The following is a 14,538-nucleotide window of genomic DNA, read 5'->3' as shown; positions in this document are numbered from 1 at the left end:
ATTCGAACACAGTGGATGTCCATGATGCATACTCAAATAATTGAAGGCACTTTGCCTTTTCGAAGCAAAGCAAGTAATAATACCGCGGCGGGCGGGTGGCCAGCGTAAAACGCGCATTAGCGCCTACAAACCTAACGGGGATACTTCACGCATTACGCAGTGCGTGAAGTATCCCTGTTAGGTTTGTAGGCGCCAGTGTGCATGTTGTGCTGTCAGCACGCCGCCGCACATTGGTTCCAGAACCCGGTCTAGGCGGCATTAATTCGAAAGAATAGACCTTTGGAAAAAATGAAAAATAGCACGACTGATCGACACTACATACTCTGGAGGATATTTCGGCCAAATATCATGATGATTGGATGAGTGATAAGGAAATGATAAGCTCCTAAAGGTGAGCGCGCCGACCGTCTTTCTGCGGCTCCATCCTTTTCCTCACTTATCACTTTCGAGTGATGTTTCTAATTGAGGTTTGTCACCATTTTGGACACAGAAACAATGTTTTGAGGGTGAAATCCTAAAATTCAAGTTAATTTTAAGGTTTACGATGTTTCAATCATATCTTTAGATTAAGTCTATAGCTCTAGATAAACCATTAGACATAGCGCTATTTTACGATAATTTCACGTAATTTTCGATATAAATGGCTGAAAACAACTACTTTTCCGGCCTTTGCCGCCTCTCAAACGGCCACGTACGTACGACGTTAGTACTAATCCTAGGCAAGATGTGGAGATAAATATCTTTTGCCAGTATTTGCCTATTTGTGAAATACAGCCTTTTAAAAGTCGCTCGCTTAGCTCTCATGAGCACTGGATGTGGCACGTTACGGGTGGGTGATATCGTTTGACCTCTCAAGTAATGTTGTGAAACTATTTCTTTCCATGATATTCATCCAAAGGGAAGTTTATTCAATCGGTTTTCCAAAGGACTACCCAAAAATACCATTTCCATGGGTCTGCAAAACTCTGAGGAGATCAAAATTTTCGTGCTAAAAATGATCAAATGCTACTAAACCGCCGAAAGCAACCACTTTGCCGCCTTTGCCGCATCTAAACGGCCATTTCTAGTTACTACTAATCCTAAGCATGATATAGAGACAAATATCTTTTGCCAGTTGAAGATATTTGTTTCTCAAACTGAACAGTTCGACTCGGGAAATGTGTTTTATCAACTTAAAATATGACACTTGGTGTCATGAAAAAACAAAATCCCAGGTCGAACTGCTCGGTATGTTTGAGAAACAAATGCCATGTGTTACCCATGATATCTTAAAAAACTGGAGAATAGATTTCTGAAATCTCCGACGCATAAATTTTTCCTTGTTTTCGAGATATTTTCGATGAAAAATGAACTCGTGTTATTTTCCGTAGGAGCCCCAGAAATTGGGCACCAGGCGGATGAGCCAATCAGAGACGTCTCGTAAAAGTGCGGGGTGCCACTCGGGCCGCAATTCAAATTGGAGCCCAATGGGTCAGTTGCGCTATTCACAGAATCGTGTTTTGATACTTGGTTCCTGTAGATTAGCTAAAAATAATAAGATCCGTCCAAACAGCAGCTTCCTACGCTCAATATTAACCGAGATATCGCGCTTTGAAAAATTCCGTTTATGACGTCATCCACCGCGGCAGTGACACCCTTGGTTTCTTCCATCTTGCTTTCATTCGAATTTCACGGCAAACAACCAGCGCAAATGTGCGTCACGCTGACTGCTGAAAGCACGGTCGAAGAAACCAAAGGGTGTCACTACCGCGGTGATGACGTCAAAAACCCAACTTTTCAAAGAGCGATATCTCGATTCATGTTGAACGTAGGAAGTTGCGGATTGGACGGATCTTAATATTTTTAGCTAATCTACAAGAATCAAGCATTAAACCACGATTCTATGAACAGCGCAGCTCACCCATTCCGCCGTGATGGCGAAGAGAGCCGTAATTGCAAAAATGAAGTCAAGAGAAAACGGGCTCAGAAGCTTCTGACAAGAACATTTTATTGAAAGAAGCCTCCGTTCTTTGTCAAACTGCCACTAATCGTCCGGAAGACTCCTAGAAATCGTATGGATGATTAAAAATCCACTGATTTTATTTCCATTACATAAAAAGGGTATTTTTCATTCTCATGCTAGGTTATTGTTAGGCAAGACAGCCGTAAGTGCTATCTTCTGCATGCTTTCGTGGTTGCGTTTTGGACGCACAACAAACACATTTTCAGGTTAGAAATTGGCAGAAGAGGGCGGCACCTTACTGGAAAGCACGGTTTTCATTGGCTCTCATGCACCTGCGGCTGTCTTGAAAAAAACTATGTCATTTTTTGTGCACTTACGGCTTTCTCATACGTCTTGTTTTCATTAAATTAGGATGAATTTTGCTGTTTTAGCTGTCTCAGTAATTTCATCTAGAAGAGTTTAGACGAATTTTGAAGAAAACTCGATTTCGATAATTTTGCACTTACGGCTCTCTTCGCTATCACGGCAGCATTGAAGTTATTCTCTGTGACTGGGTGTTGATCTGTTGTTTTTCATCTGTTGTTTGGTTGGTTGCAGACACGGACAAGGACTTAGACACGAACGAGACGTCATCGAATGACGACACGAACGCGGACGTGGACGACAACGAGGAGGCGCCGACGGAGGACGACGGCCGGAACAAGCGATTCCTCTTCAACCTCGGCGGAGGCGGCGGCTCCGGAGGCGGATCCGGAAACTTCCTCTTCGACATCATCCGAGTAAGTGTCCATACTCTCCCCTAGTTCCTCCCTCTCACCCACCCGGATCATCCGCGGATCCGCCAGATTCCCAACATTGTCTTTCCTCCATTTAAACCTATAGAAATATATCGATTCGTGGAGGGGCCAGGTGCTCCGACAAGAATCGATTATTTAGCGTAGGTTTAAATGGAGGAAATCCGGTGTTACCAAATTGCTGGCTCCGCCTCTAACCGGGAGTACCTCCATTTCCACCTCGGCTCTCTTGTCAATTTCTGCCGTGCTAAGGAAAAACGCCGTATGAGCATGAGAGTTGCCAAATTTCCCTCGATAATTCATGTATTTTTGGCGACATTCTTGCATATTTGTCCTCGAAATTTCCGGATATTTTAGTTTAAATTGCGGACAAAATTGTCTGAAAATTTGGAAAAATGATATTCGCAATTTTCCCAGTGAATTCGGTTTTTATCGGAGGAAACTTGGCAACGTCTGAAGGCTCATACGGCGTTCTTCCTTAGCACGGCAGATTTCACGTCCTCCTTTCCAGGGCTCTTGCGCGAATCGAGACACGCGAAGGATGATTACTGGGACTTATCGACAAAGCGATAGACAAAGAGGACAAATAGAAAATGGAGCGATTCTATTGGTTGAAACGGCTAGTTCCTTCACAGACTAAGAGGGAAATGACGGATTGACAATGGGGTCTCTTGTCAGTTGCCGTCGGTCACAAACCTACTTTATCCATTCCAACAATCCGCTTCTTATAAAGATAGAATAGGATCCTTCCATTTCCTTTTTGCCTATAGTTTTGTCTATCAATTTAATAATGAGCCCCTTGGACTGAGTTTAACAAAAGCTCACTAAGTCGCATTTCGAAAAAAAATAAGTTTGGAGCAATTTTGAATTCTAGTATTCGTAAATTTTCTCCTGTCAAAAATTCAAAATTGAGGGAAAATACGTCGAGTGTGAAAATAGTCGATAAACTTTGATTTTTAATTTGAATAGTATGGAAGAATAAACCAGCCCCATAAACTAGGAATGACCATTTCATCCAAAAATTTGTTGCTGGATCCCGTAAATGAGTGTCCAGCGACTCGATTTGTTTTACAGCCCTGCACTTCTACGTTGCCAAATTGTTTGATGACATTTGAATACTTCAAGTTTTAAGACATGTATTATGATATGATTTTCATCACAATGTGACGACCACATTCCACATTTTCTGATACTAGTTTCAAATTTTGCAAAGGGCTGTTTTTGGACACAATCTTTCATCAGCGTTACATCTTATTTGTGTGCATTGTTAAGGACCGGTTCCTGCGCTCGATCGTCACTTACTTTGACCGACGAAGTAGAACCAAAATTACTAATTTTGCAACTGCATTTATGAAAATGACCTTTAATAACTGAAAGAGCGAATGAAGGAGTTTGCTCAAAGATGAAGTCAAAACCCATCCATCAAGTGAGCTCATGATCGAATGCAACGATTATGTAAGATACGACTTATTTCGGCAAATTTGCATTGCTAAAGTGCGCATGTGGGTTTAAACTTGTCGTCAAGAATGACAATCGGTCACACGTCTTTTCCGTCCGTTTTGATGACTCACGGGAAATTTCCAAATGCCAACGATTTACTTAATCTCCATCTCATTTAACTTTTAAAACCAATAGTTTCTGCGTTCCCTTTTATACTGAAAACACATCGCGGGGGAATCCTCTAAAAAAGAGACGCATGTAAAACGAGAGACATTTTGAGTAAACAATAATAGAACGCCGAAAAAAAATATTTGGAAACGTTTCATTTTAATCTGCAAAAACCCGATTTTTAGGAGGGATTAAAAAATACTTTTGAGCAATACATTAAACAAATCTGGGAAATTCCTTTTTTTCGTAAACCGTTTTTAAATGTCAAAAATATGTGTTTTTTTTATATTTGGTTTTTGAAACTAGGAATTAAAAAATTTAAAAAAGATTTGAAAAACAATTTTAAAAAAGTTATAAACTTTTAATGGTAAAGAAAAAATATTAAATACTGATTTTTTCATTCACTTCTCAAAAAAGTCTTTTTCCATACAACGTTTGGAAATATTTTCAAATGACTTGAATGACTTTGAAGCATTTAATGCATTTTAATTAATGACTTTCAAACATTCTAAACAAATCTTTCAAATGGTTGAAAATGACTGTAAAACTTGTTTGAGATGCAAGCATATCACCACCACTCATCTCCTTAAACTTTTCAGTAACTTCAAACTTTAAACTAGTCAGTTTCATAATATTTTAATCGTTCCCTCGTTTTGGAGAAACATCTTTGAAACATCTTCTAAGCTTCATATTCTCATATTTTATACATCTCATTTGGTAGCAAAGTTTTATAACGCAGCTCGATTGTTCCATCGTAAACAGACGAATAACCTTGTCCCTTTCACGCCATGGTGGTAAAATGCATTCAAGTGTTTTTTTGCAATCAAGATGTCTAATGCTTAATGAGTCATTGATATATTTATGACTTGTTAATGGCAAAATTGTCATGAATTCACACAGAATATGGACATGAGGTTATGTATCACTCTCATGGTTTGAACCCAGAGACAAGCAGAGGCCCTGTACCGACCTCTCGGCGACAGGTGGAAACTTTTAATGTCAGGGACTAATGGAAAATCACATGGCAAGAAGCTATCTTACCCAATTAATGGATGATGAGTTTTGAGTGACATGATGAGACAACAAGTTCATCAAACTTTGGCTTGTTTCGCTCAGCAAAATTCTCAACACGTCGCTCTGGCTGATATCCTCAAGTTATAAGAATTATTAATACAATAATCATAGATATTTCGAGTATTAAATGAAATCTCATTAAACTTCATCTATAAAATGTTAACATTGACACTACTAATATTATAAATGTAAATTTATCGTCAATTTTCATTTTTTAATTAAAAAACATTTTTTAAAATTTTTTTCAAATTGTTTTGATTTGTTAGGTAGATTAAAGTTGAATGTTGGAGCCCCGAAAGTAAGAGCTCCCGCCACTGCCAAGATACCGATGGAGGGTCTCCTCTTGTCTCTTTTTGAACCTTCATTCTTAAATCAATGGAGAATCTGCACGCAAATTTGTTGTAGCTTCATCTAAAAGCGCTTAAAAAGCTGATTTTGCATTATTATTTTTAAAAAAAATCGGCTATGGGAAATAGTATAAAAATAGATTTAAAAGTGAGAAAGTGCGCCGCTTAGTAACGTCATCTGGTGACATTACCCTTTTGAACGTATGTATTTTAGCAGATTAGATCAATTTGTCATATCTCTTCCAATAATTCTTCAATTTATGAACCAAGGGTATCCTCGTGTTCAGCTCACTTGGTAGCGTCCATTCAATTCAACCACGGAATTCATCAAATTACAAACACCTGCAAATTCTCCATTATGTTAGTTTTTGGAATGCTTGAAGATTGATAGGTCGTAGATGGAAAGAATGATGCGGCTACTAAATCATTCTATTATGCTATTAGGGAAAAGTTGGATTTCCTAACAATTTCCTCCTCACCCCATGACGTCATTGAGAACGGGCCGTAAAATTTGCAGAGGGGGATTCCTCCTCAACATGAGGATTTCGACACTTGCAGCCGTCTGAGATTGTGTCAGCGCACGCGCGCGCGATGTTTCGGGAGCGAGGTTGTCAAATTAGGCGCAAGTATCGCCTTCGGTCGCAAGATGTACAACTAATTTCAGCTCAGCGTGGCAACGTCGCACGTCGCGATGACCGGGACATGATGGCCAAAAGAACCGGTCGGGCTTGAGCTTTGCATTTCAATCGATTGGCAAATCTGCTGCACTAAGGAAGAATGCCGTATTAACATTCCAGAGTTGCCAAATTTTCCCTGATGGAACATGCATTTATGACGAAAATTCATACATATTTCCCCCTAAATTTTCACATATTTTAGATTAAAGTGCGTACAAAATTGTCCGAAAATTTCAAAAAAAAAATCCTCACAATTTTCTCAGAAATGTCTGTTTTTATCGAAGGAAGTTTGGCAACACTCGGATGTTCATACGGCGTTCTTCCTTAGCACGGCAGAAATCTGCTGCACTACGGAAGAACGCCGTATGAACATCCGAGTGTTGCCAAACTTCCGCCGATAAAGTGAATTCTGACATGCGGTATGAATATTCCCCCTTGAAATTTGCAGATATGCCAGAATGAATTGCGAATAAAACTCTGTGAAACAATCAGAGTTAAATTTCTGCAAGTACCCCGGAAAATTCGTATTCTACTAGAGGAAATTTGACAGCGTCAGCATGTTCATGTGCCGTTTATCCATAGCATGATAATAGTTTGAAGTATTTGGACGTATTTCTACCAAACAGACCTAAGTGGCGATGAGAAATGTGGGGTGTGCTCTAGAAATCTGCATAAGAAGCAATGTGGTCAGTGGGCGTGGTTCCTTTTGAAGAATTGGAAAAGCGGGATATTGCATTCTATCAAAGAGACCTATGTGCAGCTGAGTGCGGAACTCATGAGCCGCGGGCATGGCAAGAAAGCGTTGTGGACAGGGCTCATGAGTTAAAGCGCCCCGACGACCATCTCCCCTCGCTCGCGGGCGTCATCATTGCCGCTGACGTCACTGGCGCACAATTATTCTCATTCACTCTTACGGCCAGAGACTAACGAGCACACCCCATATTTCTCACTTCCACATAGGTCTCTTTGGTAGAACTACGTCCATTTAGCGTGTTGATGATGCTGGTGTAGCGCTGTTATCCGGCAAGGGTGCGCCATTGGCATATCCAGAGAGTTGGCAGCATTGTATTCTCCTCAACAGACCTGTGTTGAATAGTCAATTTATTTCCATAGGTTTAAATCGACAGAGAAAATTCTCACATACTTTCTGGATTCGCGTATTGAGAGCATGAAACGTATGGGAAAGGAGGGAGTGATTGAATAGTGAGGGCGAAGAAAAGTGAAGTAGCAGAGTTGTGAAGGAACAAAAAAAGGCAATGAAATTGGAAAAAAGATAGCATGCAAACAGAGGAAAAGCCGTCATGCGTTGGAAAATGAGGTGAAGGTAAAACAAGCCGGAAAGCTCTTTTACGTTCGTATTAGAGACGCGCTCAGCTGTTTTCTATGTAGACGCGGTTTATTTATGTTCCAAGAAAAGTATGAGGTATGAGTGTTATGTTCGAAGAAAATGAGGACCGTTGAGATAAAAGAGCTTGCTCACCAAAATTTCGACTATCAATTTTGATAAATCTACACTACCGATAAAAAAATAAATTCTAGAAAAACGATTAACGTCCTCTATGATTTGACATCAGAGCCATTAAATAAAGGTTTCACATATTAATCTATTCTAGATATGTTAGGCCCCTCTCCGCCATCTTGTTTTTGAGCTGGTGCGCCTTTTGAACGCATTGCCACTGATATGTTCGAATTCTAGAGACAGGTTAAAATAAAGAGCGCGCGCTGAGCGCTTAAAAGAGAGGAAGAATCGCTGGAAATGAGAGAGAAGGGTAGTGAAAATAGGTATTGGACAAAAGAGAAATACGAAAATAAATTAGAGGAATAGAGAAGTGCTAAAGACGGCACTGGAGGAAAATTGAAACGTAGAGGAATGGAAAGAAAAGGAGAGGAGAGGAAAGTTGATAAATTAAAGCGGAGACTAGTGCTACAGTGCTAAGGAAGAACGCCGTATGAACCGTAAGGCGTTGTCATATTTCCTTCAATATAACACGAATTTAATGGGAAAATTGTGAATATGTTTCTTCGGATTTTTGAGACAATTTCGTTCGCAATTTGGTCTACAATATATGAAAATTTTAAAGAAAAATATGCATAACTTTCCTCAGAAATACATATTTTATAAGGGAAATGTGGGAACTCTCAAATGTTCATACGGCGTTTATCCTTAGCACGACAGAGTATGACAAGAGAAGAAGACAGGAGAGCGGCAGAGAATAAAGGAGGAGAGAGAACAGAAGAGGACTGGGTTGATAACAACGGGAGAGGGCTAAAGAAAAGGTCAGGGATTAGGTTAGGGGATGGAAAATTAAGCGTAAGGAAAAATGTGGAGATATGAGGCGGGAAGGAAATTTAAAAATAAAAATTAAAAAATTGGAGTGAGTCAAGTTCTTGCGGCGCCTTACGTGGCAGCAGCGTGGGAATTGAGCACCTACATTTTCACCGCAGGGCGGTTGCGCAACCCGCTCACCAATCTGCGGACGACAGTTTTGCAATACCGCGTATCCTCACGTAGTTGGCCATCGCAGTTGCGCGGTTTTAGCTAAGCGGGACAGAGTCTTGGCCCGGAAAAGCCGGAGGCGCGTGCCCCACTGCCCCGCGGCCCCGCGACCCGAAAACCGCGAAACCGTCGCACAGTGGGGCTGGTCGATGACTCAAGTTGGAGACGATGTTGAAAACATTAAAAGCCAATATCTTCGTCAATACGTAACGTAGAACATTAAAACTGAGCTCATTGGCTTCCTCGTTAAATTCTCTTCGAAAAAAATCCCTCAAAATTTAAATTGAGACAAAATCAACGTAAGTATTCGAAGTTTTAGTCAAAAATTTCATATCCGAATTTCACCAATACGCCTTTCCACTGTGTGCCGGAGAAAGGAAGAGGGGGCAGATGCAGGTGTTTCTTTCGTCCTCGTCCATACTGCCGTGCTAAGGAGAAACGCCCTATGAACATTCGGGAGTTGCCAAATTTCCTTCAATAAAATGTTGATTTTTTAGGAAAGTTATGGATATTTTTCCTTGAAATTTTCAGGAACTTTAGGTTAAATTGCAAACATTATTATATGAAAAATTGTAGAAAAAATATTCATAAGTTTACACGGAAATTCGTGTTTTATCAATCGCAATTTGGCAACGCCTGAGGGCTCATACGGCGTTTTCCTTAGCACGATAGCATAGTGCGTGGTAATGGACCGCGATACAGGGTGCGAAATTCAGTGTCTTATTATTAGTTTTCATATCGAAATTTTACGTATAATACAACGGGCACATTATATTTTCTTAATTCTTCTCTTTATTGGAAGGTCCCTTGATGGATTCCCGGGAAGGTGACGCGAGTTTCATGGTCTCAAACAACAGTCGTCTCGGGCTGAATGTACAATAAGGACTGAGAGGGACGGGGCTCTAACTCGAAAGAGCAGTGTTATTAGACCAGAGCTTATTGTTAGAATATTTGAAGTAATTCATTAAAAAAATCAAAAATACAATTTTTTTTTTTTTTTTTTTTTTTTTTTTAAAGAAATCAACTAATAAGTGAGAAAATACACGTTCTTGTTGACGCTAATTTACATGATTGAGTCGTTTGGCTTGAATGCGCCCCTTCTTAAAAGATGTAGTCCGATTGAAATATTGATACATAAACAGCTGATCCTCACCGTGGAGACTTAAACGCAGCACGAGAAAAAACAACTAAATTTGCTGACAATGGACCTCTGCATAGAGTACGTAATGAAGGATAATAGTTTTGTGTTGCCACAATAAAGTTTTACGTAGAATACGATGGACGCAACAAAAATTTACAAATCTTACTCACAAGTTAAAAAAAACAACGGTGTTTGTCCACACTTACTTACCGCTGACAAAACAACCAGAGCTTACTCGAGTCAAATCGAGCACTAAACTACTTTCGGTATACTTACTTTATAATGGAAGAATCCCTCTGCAACACATGTTTTTCGATTTAATGCGATAAAAGAGGAATATTTTTGCCTTGAAATTTCAATATTTTTGCATCATTGATCAATGAATCGCAATTTTCAACGATAAATAAAATGAGTTCCATGTGCTAGGAAGGTTTACAATTTGCAACGCACAAAAATTTGCAACTTATTCCAATTTCATTGCAACAAATCTCAATAAGAGAAGCCCCTTCAATTAGTGAGCAGGCAACATACACACCACTCCATAACCGTAGCAAGTATGTAACATAGTAATTTGTTGCAACCTGTGCTATGATAGGATGGTGGTTGGTTGAAGTAATACTAATAGAAATGAATTCGTGCTAGGACAAAAATTTTAATTGGTGCCCTGAGATTCATACGGCGTTTTTCCTTACTGCAGTATTTCTGTCAATAACAATTTTTGTCATTTAGCAACTTTGTTCTTCTCCCCTTTAAATATATGTAGATCAATTATTACCTGAAGAGTCATGCTGCCTCACCTAGAATCGATATTTTCAATGGATTTGAATGGAGATTTAGTGAGGCTTACCTGCGGTAATTGCTATTGTCTGAATTACTGCCGCGCCAAGGAGGCCAAAAATTCTGTAGGCTTTGCCGAATTCCCTTTGATAATGTACGACTTTATTGGGAAAGTTGTAAACATTTTTCTTTTAAATTTTCAGACCATTTTTGTACGCAATCCAATTTAAAATATCTGAAAATATGCATAACTTTCTTCCAAAAGACATTTTGTTATCAGAAGACGTCCGGCGACATTCGAATGTTCCGGTGGCGTGGCGTGCTTTGCGATATATCGATTGATCTACCGTTTAAACCAATGGAAAAGGATCGATAAACAGGGTTTTCGCAACGAACACCTTAATAGTCGATTCTTTATCATAACTTCGAATGGGGAAATATCGATAATAATCGATCATTTACGCTTCGCCTCTGGAATGTTCATACGGCGTTTTTCCTTTAGCTCGACAGAATAATCCTTGTCCACCATGATGCCCTCACAATCAAAACAGTGCCTATCAGGATTACTGACACTGTAGGATGCCGATTTCATAGTCTCCAAAATACATACGTATGAAAAATAAGTTTGTAAGCATACGTATTCGCGGTTGCATTTTCACGGAATGACGGGGTTTCCCTTGAAACTCAGACAATGCACCATGCACCACGTCTCGTGTCCTTTACTTTCGCTGCTGACTCAAGCGCAAACTTACAAGTGCAGTGATGAGAATGGCATTTTTGCTGACACGTCGTCACTTGGTTTGTCAGAGGAGCTTCTCCAAAGCAAAGCCGATCGATCGGCGGGTCAGTCATGGATGCGCTGCAATTCACCTTACGAATCTAATGACTCGTGAAATAGTGGCTCGAGACGCAATACAAACAGCCGCCTAATATGTCAAGGGCAGACCAGAAGGCGAAGTAACAGAGTTTGGGATGATATCGACAAATGCCAAGCTGCCACTGTCACTGCTCCACGTCCTGAATACAAAATTTACCGCCGCACGTCGAGCCCGGGGAGAGCCGCTCACATTTAAAAAATGAAAAAGACAAAAAACAAAAAAAAATGACCTATGCATTTTCAAATCCTCTGAAGAATTTATAGAAATAATGGCAAATTTGACGAGGGAGAATGGATTTTCCCGGGAGATATCTCATTCATCCCGAGGTGATGGAGAACCTGTGTTGGGAGAACATTCGTAGAACGTTTTTGGGTTTACTTGAAAATTGTCCCGGGCACCAAAAGTATTTCATCGGCGATCCGATCCCTTTCAAATGGCATTCTTTGATACTTTGAACAAATCAAAAAAGATTGAGCAATCTACAGTTGAAAAGCACATATCGTGACTCCTCGAAATTTAGTCTGCTCTCAGAAAACAACTGACAATGAGCTCCAATTGTTGGTAAAATAAGAAACGGAATAAAAATGTTATATGCATGTGCAAGTAGGTATTCATACTCATTCAATGTACAAACTGTAACGCCAGTAGTTGTTACAAACGTCTAAAAATAGCCCAAATTGATTTAAATACAGTGGAGTTCTAGTTATCTGCATTACATGGAAAGCTGTATAGTATACGATGTGCAACTTAAGAAATGCCGATAGAACAATGAACACGATGGGAAGGGAGCATAACGAATGTAAATTTATAATTAGATGTAATCAAAGACTTAACATCTAGAATTTAAACTTTAGAGCAATCCAATATAAGAATTTATTTACATACCTGCCAACTAATTGTTCTCTGCAGTGCAGTGATTTGTCGCAGTCTCTGTTTCTAGTGGCTGTATTTAGCTTTAAAATTTAAGTAAGAAAATACATTTTCACAACCTTGTTTATTTCCTAGGAATTCGATTCCTGTATCCAATTAAAAAGAATATAGTTGACAAGCAAATAAAAGAACCACAGATCTAACACATTCACGGCTCTAATTGTAACTTTAGACATAATGTGTTTGATGCGAAAGTTATCGAATTAATGACGTGATTTATACGAAAGAAGGAAAGATATAATTGGTACATAAATCAATTTCTTCTTAATAAACCAACAGTTCAAACTCAAAACTTTCGTACATCATGCAAGGTTGTGAATAGAAGAGTATACGCATTTGGTTTATAGATTTTATCAATTATTGTTGGTCTCGCTCAAGTCAGTTTAGACTTTTTGGATACTCAGTCATCAGTCATTACTTACTGCCCAAGCGCAAAAATTACCAGCAGCATCTGTAAAGACATATTACCTATTGGTATAAGAAACGAGAGGTAATTTAGTAGCACGAACTTACGAACCACCCCCTCGCTAATATTCTAATCACGAATGATATCTGGACCGTGGATAACCGGAACTCTGCTCATTACACATTTTATAAATAACTGATATATATTAAACATTTCTATAAGTATTTATTATATTTTTTAATATAAAGTGAAATTTTGTCTGATTTTGTGTTAAAAATATTGTATGGTAAAACGTCGCACGGTAAAAAAAATCTCCGAGGCGCTCTTTTCAATCAAGGGCATTTTGACTTTTGCTCTCAGAGCGAACTATCTCAAGCATGGAAAATTCGACAGTAGCAGCGTATAAGCCCTAGAGTTTGTGAGTAAAAAATAAATTGATCGATTGATCGAATGTCTTCCGATTCGATGAATCAATATATTGTTAAAATTCTAATTCACAGATTGACCGATTATTTTCGACAAATTAATCAAAAATTAAAAACCTCACAGTTCCTAGGTCAAGTTTCTAAAAATCAGCACGAAACCTGAAAAAATTTAGCTCAAAGCCCAAAAGAGCTGATATTTTATGGAAATTCCAGATTTCAGGAGACAATACGAATATAACTGTGGGAAAATTTGCTAAATCATCGTGGAAAATGTTGTGATTATCAAATTCAGCGCAAATGCTAACTCAGACCTGGCAACGCCGGCGAGCATTACAGGGTACAGGTTGTTATTTTGAATTTCCAAATATGCACATTAATCGATTGATTTGAATTGGGCTATTAATCGATTACTGAAGTGTCCATCATTGAGAAATTCGATTAATCGATTGATGATGAACTAATGGGAAAGCTGTATGAGCTAGAGTCCCTTTATACCCAGAGTTAAGACAACTCAATTATCAGCTGACTGGCAGCCGGCCTTGCTGGCCATGGAGGCACAAACGAGTGCACCCAAACGAACGATATTGAGGATAAGGATAAGGAATCCTGCGATGTCTGTCATCCGAAAACAACAACATCAACAAAGTTGATCAATTAAAAGAAAATGAGATTGGCTTGTGAATAATTTCTTAATCAATTTTCATTTTGGACCGATGGAAAAACAATTTCTCTTGATAAAGCACAATTAGGTAATATTTTCATTATTTGTGTTCACATCGAGCCACCGCCATCTTGGTGCACTCGTTTGTGACTCCATGAGCGAGAACCAATCAGATTGGATTTTTTTTAGGCCACTTTCAGCCCAACCAAAAGTGAGTTGTCGTAACTCAGGGTATATAGGGACTCTAGCATGAGCGGCTCGAGTTTGAAAGAGAGCGACTCGAAGATTGTTTTGAGTGCGAGATGGAACTGGAGTGTTGTTGCTTGGAACAGTAAATATATGATGTAGTGTTAGTGTGATTGTACCTAGAGAACAGCCGAC

At 39.2% G+C, this 14,538-nt stretch overlaps 1 protein-coding gene across 2 annotated transcripts in view; it reads left to right on the top strand.

The window, feature by feature from the left end:
- LOC109035997 (uncharacterized) overlaps positions 1–14,538 on the top strand; it is a 120,761-nt gene that overhangs the window by 85,730 nt on the left and 20,493 nt on the right. For both annotated transcript variants that reach the window (XM_072305730.1, XM_019049886.2), the window contains one exon: positions 2,540–2,721. In XM_072305730.1, coding sequence (XP_072161831.1) covers positions 2,540–2,721 — 182 coding nt within the window. The remainder of the gene's footprint in view (positions 1–2,539; positions 2,722–14,538) is intronic.

The sequence above is a fragment of the Bemisia tabaci genome, unplaced genomic scaffold, assembly GCF_918797505.1.
Source record: "Bemisia tabaci unplaced genomic scaffold, PGI_BMITA_v3".
NCBI lineage: Eukaryota > Metazoa > Arthropoda > Insecta > Hemiptera > Aleyrodidae > Bemisia > Bemisia tabaci.
This window is presented reverse-complemented; position numbering and strand designations above follow the sequence as displayed.